The 19791-nt window shown below is 46.1% G+C and overlaps 1 protein-coding gene across 2 annotated transcripts; it reads left to right on the forward strand.

The window, feature by feature from the left end:
* The first annotated feature begins 5172 nt into the window (after positions 1–5172).
* On the forward strand, positions 5173–19160 carry LOC311017023 (PDZ domain-containing protein 4-like). 2 transcript variants are annotated; one of them, XM_084015123.1, is made up of 8 exons: positions 5173–5945; positions 12307–12360; positions 13339–13646; positions 13782–13869; positions 13952–14050; positions 14130–14192; positions 14581–14682; positions 16588–19160. In XM_084015123.1, the coding sequence occupies exons 1-8, from the start codon at positions 5886–5888 to the stop codon at positions 18592–18594; spliced, it is 2781 nt and encodes a 926-aa protein (XP_083871249.1). In that variant the 5' UTR covers positions 5173–5885; the 3' UTR covers positions 18595–19160. The 2 variants fall into 2 exon arrangements, with proteins under 2 accessions (XP_083871249.1, XP_083871250.1); XM_084015124.1 differs by lacking the exon at positions 12307–12360.
* The last annotated feature ends 631 nt before the right edge of the window (positions 19161–19791 follow it).

Genomic DNA, 19791 nt, shown 5'->3' on the forward strand with positions numbered 1-19791 from the left:
CAAATCTCAAGTGTGTCAGCGTGTTTCTGGGTCTCTTCTCTCGCCTTTCATAAAAATAAATTATCTATTTACATGATGATGTTACAAAACAAGCTCACTTTAAAACACAGTGCTCAAAGTCAAAATCTTCACTGCATGGTTTCTACTTTTTTACATTACTTAGCTAGGCATAATTCATTCAGATCCCTAAAATCATGATTTTTATTTTGCGAGAATCCAGAGATGACTCAGACCCCCCCACAAAAAAAATCACAACAACATGTATTATTAAAAGTATCCATGAGCAGAACTTGAAATATGTGCTTTTTTTGTTTTGTTGTTCATTCCAAACTATTCTGAACTGAAATCATGGTTGTGCACTTTGAACTGCGATAGGATGTCAGATTTCTCTGCAACTTGGATAGGATGGCATTATAGTTATGCGATAGCCATCTTGAGTAATGAATCAAATGGCAATGGTGGATCAAAGAAACGTTCTGTCCTGCTGTGAGAATCCAATCTGAGTTTTTAGCTTCTGAGTGAGTTAAACATGAGATTTATAGAATTAATATTGAGAGGGTGGATATTACAGGCCTTGATATTACACTCTGACCCTAGAGGTCAGCAACATTATATCATCAGCATAAATATGAACACTGCAGTCCACAGTTGGAAAAATGTATATTTATCTAATAACACAGGGCCTACTGTTGATCCTTGTGGGACACCTTTATCAACGATTTGGTGATTTATTACATTTGAAACCAACAGCAACAATAATTTGAAAGAAACCAAATTTACAAACGCATTTAGGATACCGACTTGCTTTTGAAGAATTGATCGATTCGCAGCACGATGCCTGCCCTCCTTTGATGTACATCAGTGTTTCCTCAGATAATTAATTAACAAGTGCACGCTACTGCTGAACAAAGTTTCCTCCACTCAACTACGATTAGACACAGTTGCCGATCATGGAGACTCCTCTCCACACAGTGACTTTTTTTCCCCCCTTTCTTCCATTCATTCATTTATCCTTCTCTCCACAGTCTGAATCCCCATCTCATGCCTTCTCTCTGCCACTTAGAGGTGACTGGCTCATCTTTTCCTCTCTGAAATAGCTTTCACACACAGTGACTTCTCCAGAATGTGAATGAAGCTGCTGCTGCTAACTCTTACGTGGATATGGCAGTCAGGTCGCGTGCATGATACGCACACATATATGCAAAAATACAAAATATAGCTCTTGCACCAGTGTATTATGTACTGGCAGTCTTTTCCTCAGAGCAGTAAATAAATAATGAGAACACTGTTGAAATTCTGCCTGTATTCCATTGCTCTGCTGCGATCAGCCCTGTGACTCCCTGTGCTGCCCCTTTTCTAAAGAAAAGGACGGTTTCGCTTGAAGAGTCTGCTTTTTTCCAACATATTTTATTATTCCTTTTATCTCCCCACTGTTCCCCCCTCACTCCAGCTGCCTTTTTTCTCCTTTTCCCTTTGCCATAATAAACTTAGCACTTGCAATTCCTCTTTCTTGTACTCGTGTTCACATTAACATTTTTACGAGACAGAAGCACCTCACACCTCTCATGCAGTTTGGTGATGTGCAATTTGCAGAATGTTGTTTTGTGGAATATAACAGGAAGACTGGAATACCTTCCAGCTTTTGCTCTGCGTTTGTGTTCATTACTCACGTAGGGTTGAGATCTGTGGCAGTATATGCTCATGTGAGACTTCAGCTGAGGAACGGAAGGGCGGCCTGCCCTTTGTCCAGGTTAGTAAAAAAAAAAAAAAGAAAGAAGTGCAAGAATCAGTAGCGGATAATGTGAGCTGACAAGTGCTGGTATTTAAGCTGGAAGCAGATCGTGACATGAGCTGTACAAGAGAGACCCGTCAATTTAAATGCCCTCTACTTTCTCCGACTTGTGGAGCGGCCAGTTGATATTTCAGATTATTTCCGCATAACACACTGACCTTTTGCGTTGGGGATGAAAATCTAAAGCAGACAGATATACGGGCCGGGTGATGCATGAGTGCGACAGATATCGCGACAAGAGGGCTGTCTGCCTGGATGTGTGTGTGTGTTAACTAAGTGTAAACTACGTGGGGTGCATTCGGTATTAGTGACGGTGCAGCATTCAAGCTGAATTACGCGTGTAAGCCTGTTGAACTAACAGCCAACATGAATTGAAGATAAGCTGCTCTTGGCATCTGATGAATCCCTCTGATGTACTTCAAGCACGCAAAGATGGGAAAATAAGAAAATGACATGAAGGTGACAGTAGAAAGGTCAGCCCTGATTGGTGGTTGCGTAGTGTAAAAACTATAATAATAGCGTGTTGGAGTCGATGACTCTAATCCTGTCTGCCCCGTGGACCGTCTCCCTCTTCCAGCCCAGTGGTACTTGGCAGTGACACTGCAGCAAATGTGCATGCAAAGCCTTTTTTTAAATTGAAAATGAGCTAACCAATTCTCTGATTGTGCGTAGCGTTTCACTGGGAGAAGAGGAGAGAAGATTTTTACTCACAGATATGTCCCAGACTGGGCAGATACTTAAAATGAAATGTCTCCATATGCCTCCGCCACCTCACCTCCCTCCTCCCCCTCCTCCTCCTCTTCCTCAGCAGGTCATTCTGATTACTGCAGAAAACCGTTGTTGCACCCATCTCAGCTTCGTCGCTGCTCTCCCACACAGGCATTTACATTTTCTCTCTTGGCTCTCCTCCATATCTTTCAATGTATCCCGTCACACCTGTTATTCACTTATTCCCCCTCTCTCCCCCGCCTCCCCCAACTGTTTCTTCATCCTCCTTCTTTGTGGCAGCCCACAACCTCATCTGAATGCACAGCCAGTCTCAAGCTCTCTACCTGCTTTGAGCATTATTTCTTTTTTTACTGGTGTGAACTGCAATCTTCCTTTCCTTTCTAATACCTTCTCATAACAACTCAAGGTGACACAGAATCGCTCGCATGCCATAAGATGAATGAACCCGTTCCCCTCGTGCCTCGATAGTGCGGTGCACTCGTACCTTGATATTTCATTCACTTTTATGTAGCTTTGGTGGTTATCTTGTCCTGTCCTGCTCAAACAGTATGCATGGGCTTTCCAGTGCTTGCTCTCTTGCCTGCAGACAAGCAGAGCGAGGCAGGGGGAGAGGAGCGAGTGAGGAGGAGGGAGAGGGTAGCAAATGAGGTGTGGGGGGGGACTAGAAAAGAGAGCCCAGCCCTGGAAAAGGGAAAGAAGAGAGAGAGAGGGAAATTACACAGTGTAAAATCCATGCGAAATCAGCTTCAGCAGTAGTGCAGCGTCCAGAGCAGCAGGCTCCTCCACCGCTGGGGAACAACCGCCTTTTGTGTCCCCCCCCCCCCCCCGCCCCGTTGCAGTGGGGGAGTGCACTTACCGTCGCGCCCAAGGGGAGAAGCCAAGAAGTATCCTCCAATCAGCCGTTAGTGATTTCTCTCATCTTGTGCGGCTGCTGATGGTGATTTATCACTGAACTGAGACGAGCGCTGCACTCTGCTCAACACCCCAAACCGCCTGGAATACTCCACCATGGCTTTTTACTTCTTTTCTTAAAAAAACACAAACACCCTCCTGTGGATATTTCAAATAGAATGACCAGAGGACAAAGGGAGGATTAAAATGGACTTACTTGACTGCCATTCTTGAATTTCCTTCTTTTTTGCTTTTTTTTTTTGCCTGCTGCAGACTGAAGATGGACTAACTTTTATGACAACAGAATTTTATACTGAATGCTTTGATAGAAGAATAGTCATTTCCTTCTGCATTATTTGTCATATTTCCTATTATATTTGATTCTGAAAGCATGGCAAGCAGGGGACGGTTGTAATCACTCCACTGCAATAATCATGTACTGTTTCTCAGATAGACGTAGCTAGACATGAGACGGAGATGGAGAGAGGGTGTGACAGTTGGAGCACACCTGGCTGCTGAGCATATCTGATGCCTCGCTGTATCGTGATCGGGTTGTCCCCCCCCACCCCAAGTTATCGCACCTCCCTGTGTGCTTGTGTATGAGTATTCAACTGCGAGTGAGCGTGACTTTGTGTGCTTTGTGTCGGGAGCCAGAGTTTGGGATTACACTGCCCCTGGAAAGGATACAGGTGTAGCGGAGCCTTGAATGAGGATTAGCAGCTCTAACACCTTGTCGCCGGCACCAGACAGGGCGATGGACCTTTCAGACAAGGCTCCCGAGTCCCGCTGGAGGATTAAAGATAAAGGTTTAACCAATAGATTAGACTCGGAAGGCAGAGGAGTAGACAGGGTGAGAGTGTTATTCAGATTCTGATAGCCTTCGAATTCAACTGCTAATCTGAAAGTGAGCGGGAGTTCCATATCAAAATCCACAAAGGACATTCATAGGAGCTGGTCAAGAACATGAGAAAATGTGTTTGTACACAACAGACCTGAAATCATCGGATGTACAAGCCAAACATTGATGTTACTTGTGATAAACAATCTGGATTTCCCCAAAAACCCAGCAAGCACAAAATCCAATTGATTGGAGTTTGTTTGATATTGATCTCTCGACACAGTCTTGTCTGATCTCTGCTTAAGAGGTCACTAATTTAATTATAATCCGTCATTCAGGTCTCACCCTAGAGCAGCCGGCCAGAGTGCTGAGTGTGCCGGTCGTGTAGAGGATCAATGGTCCAACACTTGTCACGATAGCTGACAGCAGATAAGATAAACACAATGCCTTCCTGCTGCAGCGGATAGCAATCTTACAGTCTCGGCGTGTGTTATTTACACGTCTGCTATCATTTGGAGAGGCAGGATGAAAACTGACGGCTCTGCTGATGGCAGTTGTGCTGACAGCTACAGGAAATTTGGCAGTTTGCGTGCTTGTAGTTGAGAGAAGCGTGTGTTGTCGCCTGTCTTGATGCGTGTGCAGGTGTGCATGTGTTTGGAGGTCTTACATCCCTGGAATACAGCTTATCTTAGCTGCACAGCAAGGGCTTAAAAGATACCACTTTGCTCCAACCGCCCCAATTCAAAGTTAAATTAGGAAATACCTTTCACAATGCATTGATCCCGAAGTGGAGGACGAGAGCAGGGCAGTCCTGACAGGACAAGTTATCTCAGCGGCCACACTCTGCAATCCTTCACACTCCTGGAAAGCCGAGGGTGCAGCAGGCGGGAAGCTCGCTGTGGGAGGGAGGAGGGGGAAAACAGGACTGGAGGTGAGTTCTTTGATAGCTGGGTTGTTTGCATCTACCTTGTTCAAAGAGCATCGCTGAAAGTGCGCTGTTTGGAAGTGGAGTGCTGCGAGGGAAAAAAACAACAACTCTGGAGCTGCGTGAGGAAGTTGAGCTGGGGAAAACGGTTGCACTGTTCCCCAGGTTTCAACACTAAAGATCAGACCAGGTGGAGCAGAGCAAGAGTACTCCGTGATCACTGGATCACAAGTCACTGGATCAGCATTGATTCGTCTGAAACAACGGCATAATCTCCACAAGCACAAAGCCAGCAGGACCTCTAGAGAACATCTTTCCTCCAGTTCCTACATCACGCTGATCTACATCAACCACTCCAAATAAACAGGCAACATTTTGAAATGCGATGGAGACGGAAACAAAGACGTGGTCTTGCAGCTCTGACACGATCTCCACGTTTGAATCTACTCTGGATTGTAACACTTGAATCGTGAAGAAGAGGAGGAGAAGAGTGGCAGTCAACTAAACTGTGTGTCCGTCCCTGGCAGGGATGCGTGGTGTGTTACTCTGAGGAGGAGGAGGAGGAGAATATACCACAAGTCTGCGAATGAGGGTGGGGCTCTCCCACTGCCACAGACAAAGACCCCGATAGACAGAGCCCCGGTGTGAGAACTCTTCAGGTTGGGGCAATTTTTGAACCTGCACAGTCCAGAGCCGCGTCAAAAGTCACAATGGGGTGCAACATGTGCGTGGTTCAAAAGCCTGAAGAACAATACAGGGTCATGTTCCAGGTGAGCACTCTGTCTCCTTCCCCTCCCTCTCTCTTTCTGCCGGGATTTCATTTATTTCTTTTTTTTCTGTTGGCAAAAGCATTTCTTTTTATATATTTTTATTCTGTCTTAATTTGGCACCTTTTTTTACAGCAACGCTGATGGATGAGTGACAATTCATTCATGCGCAGGAAAAAACATCAACAGAACCTCATCGTGCCGACACACTCAATTAAACCAAATAATTGACATAATTCTAATAATTAGAATTCCCAATAACCAGTTTTGAATCCAAGATAAATTGATTAATTGAGCATATTAATGGCAGTTAATGTGTATTCATGGAAATGGGAAGGAGAGCAACATCAGGTGATTTATGAATGAGTGGAGCACCTTCGTATCAGCGAAATAAAACAAGATGGTGACATACGATTTAGCGATTACTACAATTAATTTAGGGTAATTGAAACCGTGACAGCAATAAACAAGACAAAGTGATTTAAAATTGGCTCCAGATCATGTGACGCATCTCATCACATTTTGCTGGACTTACATATATGAATTAGGCCAGAAAAAAATTGTGGAAATCACTTTGTACCTCATGAGGAAGACTATTTATTGCTGTATTGACAGTCGAAAAAACACAATTGATATTTCTCCGTGATGCCGATCAGAGAGAGCGGAGCTTAATTGGATAAGATTGAGATACGCTGGCATGGAGAAAGTAGAGTGGTGCAGAGCCACGGAGGCAGCAGGACGGATGGCTTGTTAAAGCCGGCCTAAAGTGTTATGGGAGAGTGGGGTTGCCACGGTTACAGCCTCAGCACCACCTGCCAATCGGGACCACAGACGAGTAAGCTCATCTGGCTGTGCAGTGCCTAAGGAAGCGCCTGCTAGGAGACTCCACGTTTACGGGCGGCGACCGAAACAGGTCCGATGCTTGCGACTCGCAGGTATGCAGCGCAACACTGTTAGGATCTGTGGCACCAGAGGCCTCAGCTGGGTCAGCATGCTGGAGTCGGGCCCTGGGCCAGTTAACTGGAGCCAGAGGTGATGCCAAGAGAGAGAGAGGAAAAGATGGAGGGCGAGTCCAAATAGAGGCATGATAATGAGTCAAAGTAGGGAAATAGAGTCCGAATAGGCAAATGGAAGAGAGAGGGACGGTGTTTCCTTTCCTTCAGTCACTTTTGCCTTTACAGTAATAGATTAAAGCTCATCGTGGAGCGGCGGCCAATAGAAAGACTTCACAAAGCGTTCCATATTCAGTGACCTCATCTAACAGGGGTCAGTAGTACTGACACTGAAAGCATGCGGGTCAACGTCTTTGAAAGTGGGAATTTAATAATTCCACTGATCTGGCGATGTGAGGTCAACTGTGGATGAAGGTTGTGACATCTGTCATCCCGGAAACACTCCCAGGTCCGTCAGACGGTGCGTGCACGTGGCTTCCAGACGGGCGTGGCGACGCGTGAAGCCAACGCTGTACGTGTCGTATGATTCGGTCCACGCAGATCAGTTGTCGGTATAGCTGTGTGTAAGGAGAGCAGATATTTGGAGGTGCTGGAGCAGCAAGTCGGCGTATATTGTGGTCTGGTGAGCCTGAAACAAATGTTACTGGCAGAGAGCAGAGGAGCATGAAAGAGAGAGGGAGGGCGGGAGGGAGCAAATGCAGATGGAGGGCTGAACCAGAGCCACAGCCTTTGGCTTTCAGAGACCGTCTCACACTTTGCAATGAAACCCAGAGGTCTGTTGAACTACAAAAAACATTAACTATGTAAAATACTAAAGGCAGCCAAGAGGTAATCAAAGTCTGCATGCTGTTATTTCCTCATAAAATGAAATCTGTTATTACATGTAATGGTTACAAATTGCAATCCTTGCTGGGCAGACGGCTGATTAATCCTAAAATCACGCCAAGCCAAATATGGAGGTGCACTGTGTCCAATCATTACAAAAATAAATAAATAAAAAATCCTCATATAAGAGGAAAGATAATTACATTTCCCCACATTTCACGGCGTTTCCCTTTAGAGGTTTTCAGCTTTGAGCTGTTTTTCCTTAACTAACATGTATAATTACACCTTCAAATTAGATGCAGTCTACTGAGTAACCGCCTTTAGACAATAAATACAGCATTAAACAGCTTACAGCTACATCAGGCTGGAAACCAGGCTGTTAAATTTGACTATATCAAACCACTTGCTTCTCTCGCCAAAGGAATAAAACTCATGCATTATACATCGGGCCTCTGCTACACATACATGCTGCACACTGGTGATTGGTTCCCACCCATTTGGCAGTGTTCGGATCATTTTAGCCCCCTATAGCCCCGAGTGAAAAGGCGTGTTGTTCACTTGATGAGTTACGGACCCGGTTGTAGACTGCGTGCACGTAAAACACTTTGCAGCTAAGATATTGCATTTTGCAGAGCACCTGACCTACACACAGTAAACCTCTGCCCCCCCCCCCCTGAGCCCTTCAGCCACTCCCTTATTTTCTCCCTCCACCATCACCACCACCACTGTAAAGCAGGAGGCTGTTTCCATGGCAACCGGCACTATTAAACACACCTAATGTCCTTTCATTCACAATGACGTGAAGAAACATTGTGACAGCCGCGCGAGGCAAACGGATGAGAGTCAATCCAGAGCGATGATCAGATGACATCAAGTGGATAAGTGCACGGTAGCGCTCACGTGCACACGTATACTAGAGTTGGAGAATATCATATGACAAAAGCACCACAGACTTATGTGGCAACAAACACTGAGCAAGTCTCTCAAAGGCGTTACGCATTATATTGCGTTAGATAATACTGTCTACTATGATATATATTCTCAAATATTGTTTCCCTGTCCGTTAAATAGACAGTCAATAAAACACATTGTAAAATATATTATTTGAATCCCATGAAGACATATTTTACCCGTTATATTCCTTTTCCATCCTTATAAAAAAGCTTCACAGGAAGTAAAGTCGTCGACGACTGCATCAGTAACCCCTTTAAAAAAAAAAAGAAGACATTTATTGTGTCATTTAAAGTGGTAAAAAAAAAAAGAAACTGCAGGTTCATAATGAGATTCAACAGACTGCTCATTACCTCTTGGCTCATCGGCTTGTTTTTAAGCCAAGAGAGTGTCTGCTTTCCCGGGTTAAGTGCAGACTAGTGTGTGGAGTACGTGTCAGACGTGTGACTGACATGGACACGGGGGAAAAGGATGGAGGGGATGTCTCAGTTAATAGGAAAGGAGTGACAGAAAAAAGAAAAAGGCGGAGGGCACCGTTGTAAAGTCTGGTAGCATGAGGCTTTACAGAGCGTTCTTCTGCCAGCTCCGTAAATCCCCTTTCATTCCAACTGATGAATTAGATAAATTATGTATATTCGTATGTTCCACACTCCGACTGAGGCTCGTTAGCTCCGTAGCCATCATTTCAAAGAATGTTTTAAATCAATACCCTCTCACTGTTTATCAGTGTATAATAGGGCGGCACCGCTCCGTGCTTGTTCATTTAAATGAGCTGGTTGAAATCAAACAACAGGGGTTATAGCCGGGGTAGGTCAACTCCATCTCCAGATTAATTGATTTCCTGAGAAGGCTCCGGCCTTCAAAAGCATGAAATGAGAAAAATCAATTAGTGATTGAGTTAAATTAAATACGTTGGGGTGGGGGAAACGCACATAAAGCCAGGTCTGCGTGAAAACTGTGATGCTGGTAAGAAGAGGGTCCCCATAAGAGCACACTTCAGATTAAGACTGAGTTCAACGTGTGTGATTGTGTCTTTTTTCCCCCTCCATCTCAGCCTGTTGTACAGCACACAATATTAATTTGCTCTTTAAAAAAGGGCTCCAGATAAAAACTAATTATGCATCAACCACTTAGTGATTTCCCATGAGCCTCCATTGTGCGTGTGTTTACATACAACTGAACCCGGAGCCGAGCTCGCTCGCTATTTACATTCACCCAGCGATTCCTTGAAAGCTTGTTTTCTACATTCCTCCCGCATCATTACCCTCCGCTCGCATCCCTTCCTCCCCGTGTGCACGCCTTCATTTCAGCTCTGCCTTTCTCTTTCTACACTTTGAACTCTTTGCATCTCTTTCATCTCAAAACACATCACCCCACCCCACCCACCACCCCCGCCCTCAGCGCCACAGACACCGCTGATACCACCACCGGCCCCCTACTGCGAATTTTTGGAGGCTTTACCATCCGTCTGAAACGTGAACACAAATACACAGAATGGAGACGGAGTGTGGGGATGGGTGTGCACGGCAGGCTTCATTATTTGTGTCGCTTATAAAAACGTGTGCATACATAATAATGACCTACTAACCCGGAGATAAGGTAGAACAGAACATGGCAACGGTGTAATGGATTCTCCATCAAGTCAAAGTCTCCACATCCACCGTTGCCCTGCATGAAGTCATCTTCAAAGCAATCCCTGCACCTCTCATTGATAATGAATGAGAAATCCCCCTCTCCTTCCTCCGTATGCATACCTGTCACTCATGACCACGAAGCCGTCTCCTAAGAGCCTCTCTCTGATCCTGAGGAGCCGAGGCCGTGAGACCAGAAGCACAGGAACAATAGATGCGTCCTGTTTGGAGAGAAAAATAAGAATCACGAGAGCTGAAATAAAAAAAAAAACGCACCTTGGTGGATATTAAGGTGCGTTTTAGTGGAACTGTGCTAATTTGACTGGTACAAAAAAGGTTAGTTAAGTTAGTTGCTATGGTGATAATACACATCAGTGAGGCCGCAAAGTGTTTTACGCTGCCAACAGTCTGCTGTTCAGCTTCTTCTCTGCTTTAATGCTACGCTGGTTACAGAAAACAAGCTGAAAAAGTCACTTATGTGGCGACAGCAATGTGCCTTCTTAGGTTGTGATAAGAGTGTCTGGATGAAGCAGTTATTTATTATACCGTTGGCTTTAGTCATTATTGTGGAGGAAACGTAGGAACGTCCGGTTTGTTCTTCCTTTAGTCTGACATGCAAATTCCTTGTGTTATAATTCCTTCATCACCAATCGGCCACGTAGGGAGGAAGCACCTTATTTGTCTCCGAGTGAAGAGGCTCATTACGAGAGACAAGGAGATTTATGAAGGAACATTAGTGTGAGGAAAGGACAAACGCACACGAGGAGATGGACCGCCTGAAATAAGATGGAAATAGAGGAGTGGGAGGAGGGCGAGTTGTCGTCTCCAGGGGGGGGAGGGGAGGGTAGAGAAGACAGAACTGCTGAGGCAGCACGGCGAAAAGAAAACCAGTCGGGAGAAAAAGGGAAGAGAAAAGAAAGCAGGAGTGGATATGGGTGGGGATGGAGGATGGGAGACAGACCAGAGGGATGGTGGTGCTGTCGTCGTGGTATGAGAGAGAAGCAAAGGGAGCCGAACGTGGCAAGAAAGTTTGTTGTGCTTGGCTGCGCAGGGGAACATTGATTTGACATGCAATTACTGGAAGGGGACAAGAGAAGAGAAAGGGAGTGGGAGAATGCAGACGCAGGGCGGTGAAGATGTGGAGGGTCGCAGACAGCCAAGGTCGACGACTGAGTGCAGCATAGACGACTCCAACGGCTGTCTGACTCGGGAATGGAAGCTAGAGGATTGAATTTGTCTTCAGAGTTCATTTGAAAAACGTGTAAAGCTTAATGATTCTATTATACAATCACGCAGCTAAAAAGGGTCAAACGAAACACGTCCACTAAAGGCAGTTTGGTGGGCTAGCATGCTAATAGTTGCTAATTCGCATTTAAGCAATCTTCAGCTTATTGAAATTTAATTACTTTTGGTGATAAACCAAGGTGTTAAAATGATTCAAATGAAAGCATTGACCTTCTGGGAGTGATAGAGGATAGGCCAGAGGTTATTACATCACCTTGTTTGAATCAACTGCCAATGTCCACAACGTCAGGGAGAGAGCTCTGAAAAGTAAAAGGAATTAAACGTACTGTATCGACTAAAAGGTTTTTTATTTCCCAAATATCAAAAAGGAGAGCGTATGATGATTTTCAGCAAAGCTCCCGCTGCTAAAAAATAAAAGAAATAGCAAAACTAAAGACTGTTTCTACAGAATACAAATGAACAGTTATTTAAATGCGTTTGCAGAGAAACCACTTTGGATTCACAGGAAAGAAAGATAACAGTGTTTTGTAGAAATGTGTTCAGGAAGACCAGAGTGCAGGAAACTAATGTACTAGAGATTTTTTTTTTTTTTTATCTCTCCGACTGCTCACTTGAATATTTGCTTTTCTATCTCTGGTTTGCTCCTTGAAAAAATAAAAACTTCTCAAGAAGTCCTTGGTTTTTTCCAACCAGTCGCAGTTGAAACTACTTTCTAACTCCATCATTTTTCTGCTTTCTTTCCCCCCTCTCTCTCCACAGAAGAGTCACATAAACAACATGTTGTGCTCTTTTGACGCTGACGGTCAATTAAAGGTCTCAGTATAAAGCTTCTAGCTGTTTAGTGTGATGTGGCGTCGAAACCCTTCAGATCCAAACCTGTTCTTTGTTTTTTGTTTAAATACACCTGACTCAACGTCAGTTCTTTCTTTAGGTGTGTGTAGCTGTAGTTCCCCTTCCTGTTCTGTGTTTCCGTGCAACACACTTCTGTGAACTAACCTTATGTGTTGGATAGCAGTGCTGATGTGAGTCCGTCTGTCCGTCCGTCCCTTCCTGCAGTGGTGGAGGAAGTATGCTTTATGTCAGCAACACTAGTAACAAGCACTCAAGTGAAAGTTCTGCTCTCTCTTAAAGGGCCGGTGCACCCAACGTCCCCCCACACAGGTGTGTTCACTTACCTAATTAGGGCTTCCACACACCTGACCAGAGGTTTAATCAGCCAGTGATTGGAAACACCTGTGGGGGGTGCAGAGGCTGTCATTTGCAAAGTAACTTAGATAAATGTAGTGCAATCAAAAAGTACTTCACTCTGAAATGAAGTGAAGTATAAAGCAGTACCTGAAATTGTAGTTAAGTACATCATTTTAATAAATGTCCTTGCTTGTTTTCCACCACTGCCTTCCTGTTATTCATATCTCTTTAGTTGTCTGTTTCTTGTGCTCTGTGTGTCCTACGACAGGGGTTAAAAACACTCTTTTAAACATTGTTTCATTATCTTTATCCCTGCACCAATTCTACTTTAATTTGTAAAAAAAAATATATATAATAGGGTATTACATCCCAGATTGAAAAAGGAGGACAAAATCCTTGCATTTCACTTGTTTAAGTAACTAAACAGGTGAAATGTGAGTATTTCAAATCTTGGATGTGCTACCCGATCACATTTTTTTATGCTCACTGGAAATTGTATCTAGAACTAGAACCATAAATCCCAATGTTGAAGCGAATCCTCCTTCACCAAAATAATCACTTTGCTCTCCTTTTCTCCACCGTTTTTTGACCTGCACTTTCCAGGTGAACGGGAAGGAGCTGTCCCGCCTCTCTGGCGACCCCACCCTGGACATGCGTGACCCCATGCTGTCCAACATACTGAGGCGGGGGGCCCGCAGACGCGCAGGCCTGGCGGGACCCCCCGGAGGTTTAGTGCCAGTGACCATGGGCATGGCCGACTGTGTGGACAGCTGCACCCAAACGGACATCAGCTTCCAGCATATGTTGACTCTCGGCAAGAGCCAACATCCTTGTGGGGCCCCGCCCCCACCCGACCCTCCGCCGTCCCCTCCACTGCCTCCGCTCCTGGAGCCGTATCTGTTCAACGAGCTGTGAGTGGGAGCAGCATATTAAGGCCTCTGAGCTCGCCTGTCGCCTTGGTTCTAGTCCACGCCATTCTGTTCACACATTTGACGTTTGAAGCCGCCCCAGTTACTGAAATATCATCCTCTGAATATTGTTCTCAGCTTTATAGAGCCCGTGTACTACGACCCCACCGACTACTTCGATATCACTCAGCACGAAGTGGACCGGCAGGATGAGCTGGAATATGAGGTGAGAGCCCCTCAGCTGCACTCAAACTCAGAGAGATGCACCATTGTTGTCCGTCTGACCTCCGCAAACCTTTCTGCCTCAGGAGGTGGAGTTGTATAAGTCTCGTCAGCAGGACAAACTCGGCCTGACGGTGTGTTACAGAACCGATGATGAGGAGGATCTGGGGATATATGTCGGAGAGGTGCAGATGGTGTTTCAATATCAAGTTCCCAACTAATTCTATTTCTATACACTAAAAGAATCCTTCTTTCCTCCTCCAGGTGAACCCAAACAGTATCGCTGCAACGGATGGACGCATCCGTAAGGGAGACAGAATCCTCCAGGTAGAGGGTTCCTAAATATCCTTCCTTTATATGCTGCTGTCAATACTACAGGGTTGTATAACGTTTTGCAGCAACAGCCTTTTTGACTTTTTTTCTTTCGTTATGTAATGCATGAAATTGAAGTTTTAGATAACCACTGACCCACAATGGAGCTGCAGTCAAGTCCCCTTTTAATCCAGCCTCACTCACATATTAAAAGGGAGCCGCTAATAGGGCATTCTGAATTCTTTCATAAGAAATTGAACGTTACACTCATGCTGTTAAGCCTTAGAGAGATTTCTTTCCCCGTTCTACTTCCTGAATCTTTAAAGTTAATTGAATCTGTCCGTAAAGAGTCTTTTCTTTATCTGGCATTAGCTCACTTTTGTTCCCCCTCTCTCTCTCTCAGATAAACGGAGTGGACATCCAGGACAGAGAGGAGGCGGTAGCTATTCTCACCAGAGAGGACAGCACTAATGTCTCCCTGCTCCTTGCACGACCCGAGATGGAGGTGAGGAAATTGGATACGCTGTCTTCGGGGAGCGAGCTGCAGGGGCTCCCTCTGAATGCTGACCTTCTCCCTTTATCTCCTTCTTTACGTAGCGAGAAATTAGTTTGCATACTTGGGTGTATGTGTGTATTATGTATGTATGTGCTTGGTGCTCTTCAAGCTGTAAGGAGGCAGGAAAGGCAAAGAGGTGCAAAAACACAGATGGGTACACAGATAGTGTGGAAGACAAATAGTGCTTGTACTCGCGGGCTTTGTTTCCCTCAAGGTCACTCTGCAAGCAGATATGAGGACATTGTAACGCACCTCCTGCCAAACCGCGTGCAAACACACAACTTGCCACATGTCGACATAAACAAATTGATTTCCATAGAGAAATAAAAAGTGAGCCGCAGCTGGAGAAGGTATATGTGAGAATATGGAAAAGAAAAAAAAGCTGTACGTTGGCTGCATGTGCACAGAAGGAGCTAAAGGGCAGATTTAAAAGGGATTCATTAAAATGTCAAAGACACGCGTGCACACTCAAACAACCTCGCCTCTTGTTTAAATATGCCCTTGTGTTGAGAGACCTGTGAACGGCCGACAAGATTTATATTGGAGGCACGGTCCCACATTAGGATTCAGGAGAGCGAGGGGGAGAGCCGAGGCTCATCAGAGAGAAACGCACATGCAGAGATTAAAGCTTGATCTGTTGTCTTGAGGGAGAGGGAGAGAGAGAGAGGGGTTGTCGAAGAATGAGAATGAAGATAATCAATACTTTGTCTGTAGTCGGGCACTGCGGCTCCCATTCAAATCAAACCAATTAGTCAACATCAACTGAGCTCTGGGGAGTTAATTGTTTACTTATTCAAGCTCAGGAATTTACATTATATTTGGTCAGCTACTGAGGGGAAGTCAATCAAAACAGAAAAGTTAACAGCTCAGAAACAACAACAGACCTTATGAAATATTAAGTAATATTCATCGAGATGGAAGCATACAGGATGGACAATATCCAATACTTGACTTAAAAACATGCATTTGCTTTTTATTAGGTAGCAAATGTAGTCTAAACATGAACTACGTGTGTTGGTTTTCTTCAAGAGACAATTTACTCAATGGGTTTCCATTTCCAAATGCAAGAAGGAGTATACCAAAAATTATGATAAAATCTCACACAGCACTGGCTCCATCTAGTGGCCGAAAGGAGCACTACTCTTATATTGGTTCAGACATGTGCTGCACTCAACATTAAAGCTGCTGTCATGGATTTGTTTACATTAACAATGGGTCAAATTAATAGATTTCATATGAATGGGATCATTCGTTGTGATGAACCTGCAGACATTCATCATCTAACGGTGCAGTTCCCCTCAACTTGGTGTCTTTTGGTACATTGTTTTTGGGCGTGCCACTCTGCTGTTTTGGTTCATTCTTACCGCTTTTCAGAAAAAAACCTCTATAAAAAAACCCAGCAGTACACTACCTGCTCAGTACCAAACAGCAGTCAGTCACAGCTAGTGATTCGCTTGTGAATATAGTGGAGCATTTAGCAGCTAAAGAGACAGATATTTCCCTCAGCAGGTGGTGGAGACCAAAAACGGAGCTAAAAGACAGTGAATATTGGGTTAAAGGTGGTCAATTTTGTGTTTGGACCACAGTTAAGTATCCAAACCAGTCGTGATTTCACAAAAATACCTTACCTTAAATTCAGATTCAAGGTGACTGCAGAGAAACTTACCCACGTACATCGTTCTGCAAGTGAAGCAAAAACAAGCATTGCACATTTTTACACCTTCAGATGTGCAGCAATATTGTAACGCAAACTCTTCCTTTGTCTTTTGTGTGTCTGTCAACATTTTACACCTTCCACTGCAACGCCATCAACTCAATCCAACAACCTGTGCCTGACACACCTTCGCCTGCAAGAATGACAACCAGCTGGATCCAGATGAGTTGGACCTGGAGACGCTGGACAACGCCGTTCATCTACCCAGCAGCCACCGAGTGAGGAACGGCACCTCCGTCCTGGGTGCTGGACCAGGCGGGGTTGCCGGTGGGTGTGTGCTAGGTAGCCACGGTCGCTCAATGAACAGGGATTCGCCGGATTTGCTCCAGACGGTGCTGAGCAACAGCCAGGAGCTGGACAGCGGGGTGGGCCGTACCGATGAAAGCACACGTTATGAGGAGTCCTCAGAACACGACCTCCTGGGAGACGACCACACCAGCGCCTCCAACACCAATGCCACCAATACGCCCGGCAGCATGCGCAAGTTCTTGTCTGGCCGAGGGGACACACCTCCCTTGCTGCACTCCCAGGACCTCCAGTTCAGCACCGACTCCCTCCTAGGGCTGGATTGCGTTAACGGGGGAGGACCAGAACAGGTGGAGCGATTGGAGAGGGCGTACTTCGCAGATCCTGTGAGGATGATGATGCCTGGGTTGACTGAGGAAGAGTGTGAGAGGTACAAAGAGCTCCTGGAAATCAAGTGTTACTATGAGAAGAACAGCCATGCTCTGATGCCTATGGAAGGTCCGGGGCTGGCACAGGAGGAGGGCGGCGTCTCACTGGACGTGAACAGGAACGAGAGCCTGACGCAGCATGAGATGGCCCTCCTGGAGGAGGAGCTGCGCCACTTGGAGTTCAAGTGCCGCAACATCTTGAGGGCACAGAAGATGCAGCAGCTGAGGGAGCGTTGTCTGAAGGCTTGGCCTCTCGAGGACAAGAATGGCGCCAGTGCAGGGGCCGGAGTTGGAGCCGGACGCTTGGACATTGGCGGCACTTTGGTCAGTGAGGAGAGCTGTCACCACGCGCTGTCAGACATCAACGAGCTCCCGGAGAGGGAGCGCTCGGATAAGGACAGCACGAGTGCCTACAACACTGGAGGGGAAAGCTGCAGGAGCACCCCTCTGGTCAACGAACAGTACCCTTCACCCTCGACACAGAGCCTTGAGGGAGGAGAGCCTCTTCTTCCGTCCTCCTCGGCAAGGCAGAGAGAGAGAGGAAGCAGGGTCGAGAGAGGGAAGGGGACACAAGGAAACCTCAACCAAACCTGCTCTCCCCACACCCACAGGAGACGAGCCGAGGCGAAGACATACAGCCCCGGAACCAAGGTGAGGTCCTTGTCCCGGGAGAGAGGAATCAGGCGGGGCTCAGACGGAGAGGTGCGACGTAACCCCAAAGCCAACGGCACAGCCGAGAGGCCTGGTGGATACAGTGCAGAGAACAGCCCTTACCTGTCCCGCCGCCAGACAGACGCAAAGCCCCCCCAGCACTACCTGAGCTGCATGCAGCTGAGGTCTCCCTCCACCTCCGAGCGGCTTGGTGGACTCAGAGACAACAGCGTGGAGACTTGGGGGGACGACAGCCCAATGAGCTTGGGTAGCACATGCAAAGACCTTGCCCAGGCCCCAGGAGCCGTGCCCTTGTCCCCTCCGCTGCCGCCCGCCTCCCCCCGCATGGAGTGGAAGGTGAAAATCCGCAGCGACGGCTCCCGCTACGTGGCCAAGCGGCCCGTGAGGGATCGCCTCCTGAAGGCCCGCGCCATGAAGATCCGAGAGGAGCGGAGCGGCATGACGACGGACGACGACGCCGTGAGCGAAATGAAGATGGGCCGGTACTGGAGCAAAGAGGAGCGCAAGCAGCAGCTGCTGAAGGCCCGGGAGCAGCGGCGGCGCAGGGAGTTCATGATGCAGAGCCGCCTCGACTGTTTGAGGGAGCGCGAAAAAGAGCAGGGCGGCAGCGGACAGCAGGGGGCGACCCCGCAGCAGGAACCCTCCTCCATCTTGGAGCTGTGCCACCGCAGGAGCATGAAGAAGCGCAGTCGCAGAATCCTGGACAACTGGATCACGATACAGGAGCTGCTGGCCCATGGGAGCAGGTCTGCAGATGGGAAGAAGGTGTATAACCCCCTCCTGTCTGTCACCACAGTCTGAGATAAAGAGGGGAGATGGCAGAGTTCGGGAGGGACAAGATAGTGCCAAAGTGTTTTGAGAAGGCCCATCGTGAAGCAAAAACACCTTGGCACAAATATTTGTCTGCAGGGATGCAGCAACAGCGTTTGCGATGGTAAAATTAAAGTAGCACCGACCTGAAATGTTTAAATTAGAGAAAAAGCTCATGACTGAGACTACCAGCGTTTGTATGTCCAGTACGTATCGTCCCAAACACAAAGACAATACACACATTTACAATATTGTCGAATCAAAGCTACATTTCAGAAATGCGTTCCGTAAATGCAGGAAAAAAAAATCACAAATATATTACGTTGCATGTTAAATTCAATTCACCCTTCTTCCATTTCGCCTGGTTGCATCGACCAAAACCTAAATCAGGAAAACGCTTTCCGGAAACATTTACACGATGCTTTAACTCTCATGCGTGAAGATCGTGATCCTTTTTTTAAAATCTTTCTTGAAAACCTGTACCAGCTTGTCAGATTTTAAATCTGGGCGTCACACAGTCAAAGCACAAGATGAAAAATAGCGGCGTGTGTAGGTGGACTCGCGTTCTTGAAACATATTCAGAGGGAGTCCATGTAAGAAATGCGTCACCACTCGAGATCTGTCTTCTCACATAAAGGAGAGATGGCACCAACTGCCATTACAGGAGGTTTGCACAAATGTAGTCTTTGCAGGCCTCTTCATTTTTACGATAGGACGGACTAGAAATCAAAAGCGGGGCTAAGAACCATGCAGCTGTGAAAACATTGAGAAAACGTCACTTCTGTGCCATACGACTGTAAATTTAGTGTCCGTGAAGGACTTTTGTTGAAGGACATGTTACTGTGTGCCAGTTAATGTAGTTAACATTTTGTTTTCATTCTTGTAGTGTTAATGTACACGCGCTCCTTTGTCGTGATACAGGAAATGCAACATCATTGTCAGACCACAGAGGCTTTTTTTGATAATGAGGAGCTGAGCGGTGCCTTCCTGTCAGGTAGACTTGATTGTATAGCACAATTTTCAAAGCGATACAAACTGTGAAGGTGAACACTGAAGCACTGAGCAACTGACAGGCTTGCTGTTTGTTTTTTTTGTTTTTGTTTTTAAAGAAGAGCACATTGTGTCGTAATGCACAGAAAACCTTTCAAGATTCATTCAAAAAAGCACATTTGCCATTTAAATGAATAC

The sequence above is a fragment of the Eutrigla gurnardus genome, assembly GCF_963514095.1.
Source record: "Eutrigla gurnardus genome assembly, chromosome: 8".
In the NCBI taxonomy this organism is placed as follows: Eukaryota; Metazoa; Chordata; class Actinopteri; order Perciformes; family Triglidae; genus Eutrigla; species Eutrigla gurnardus.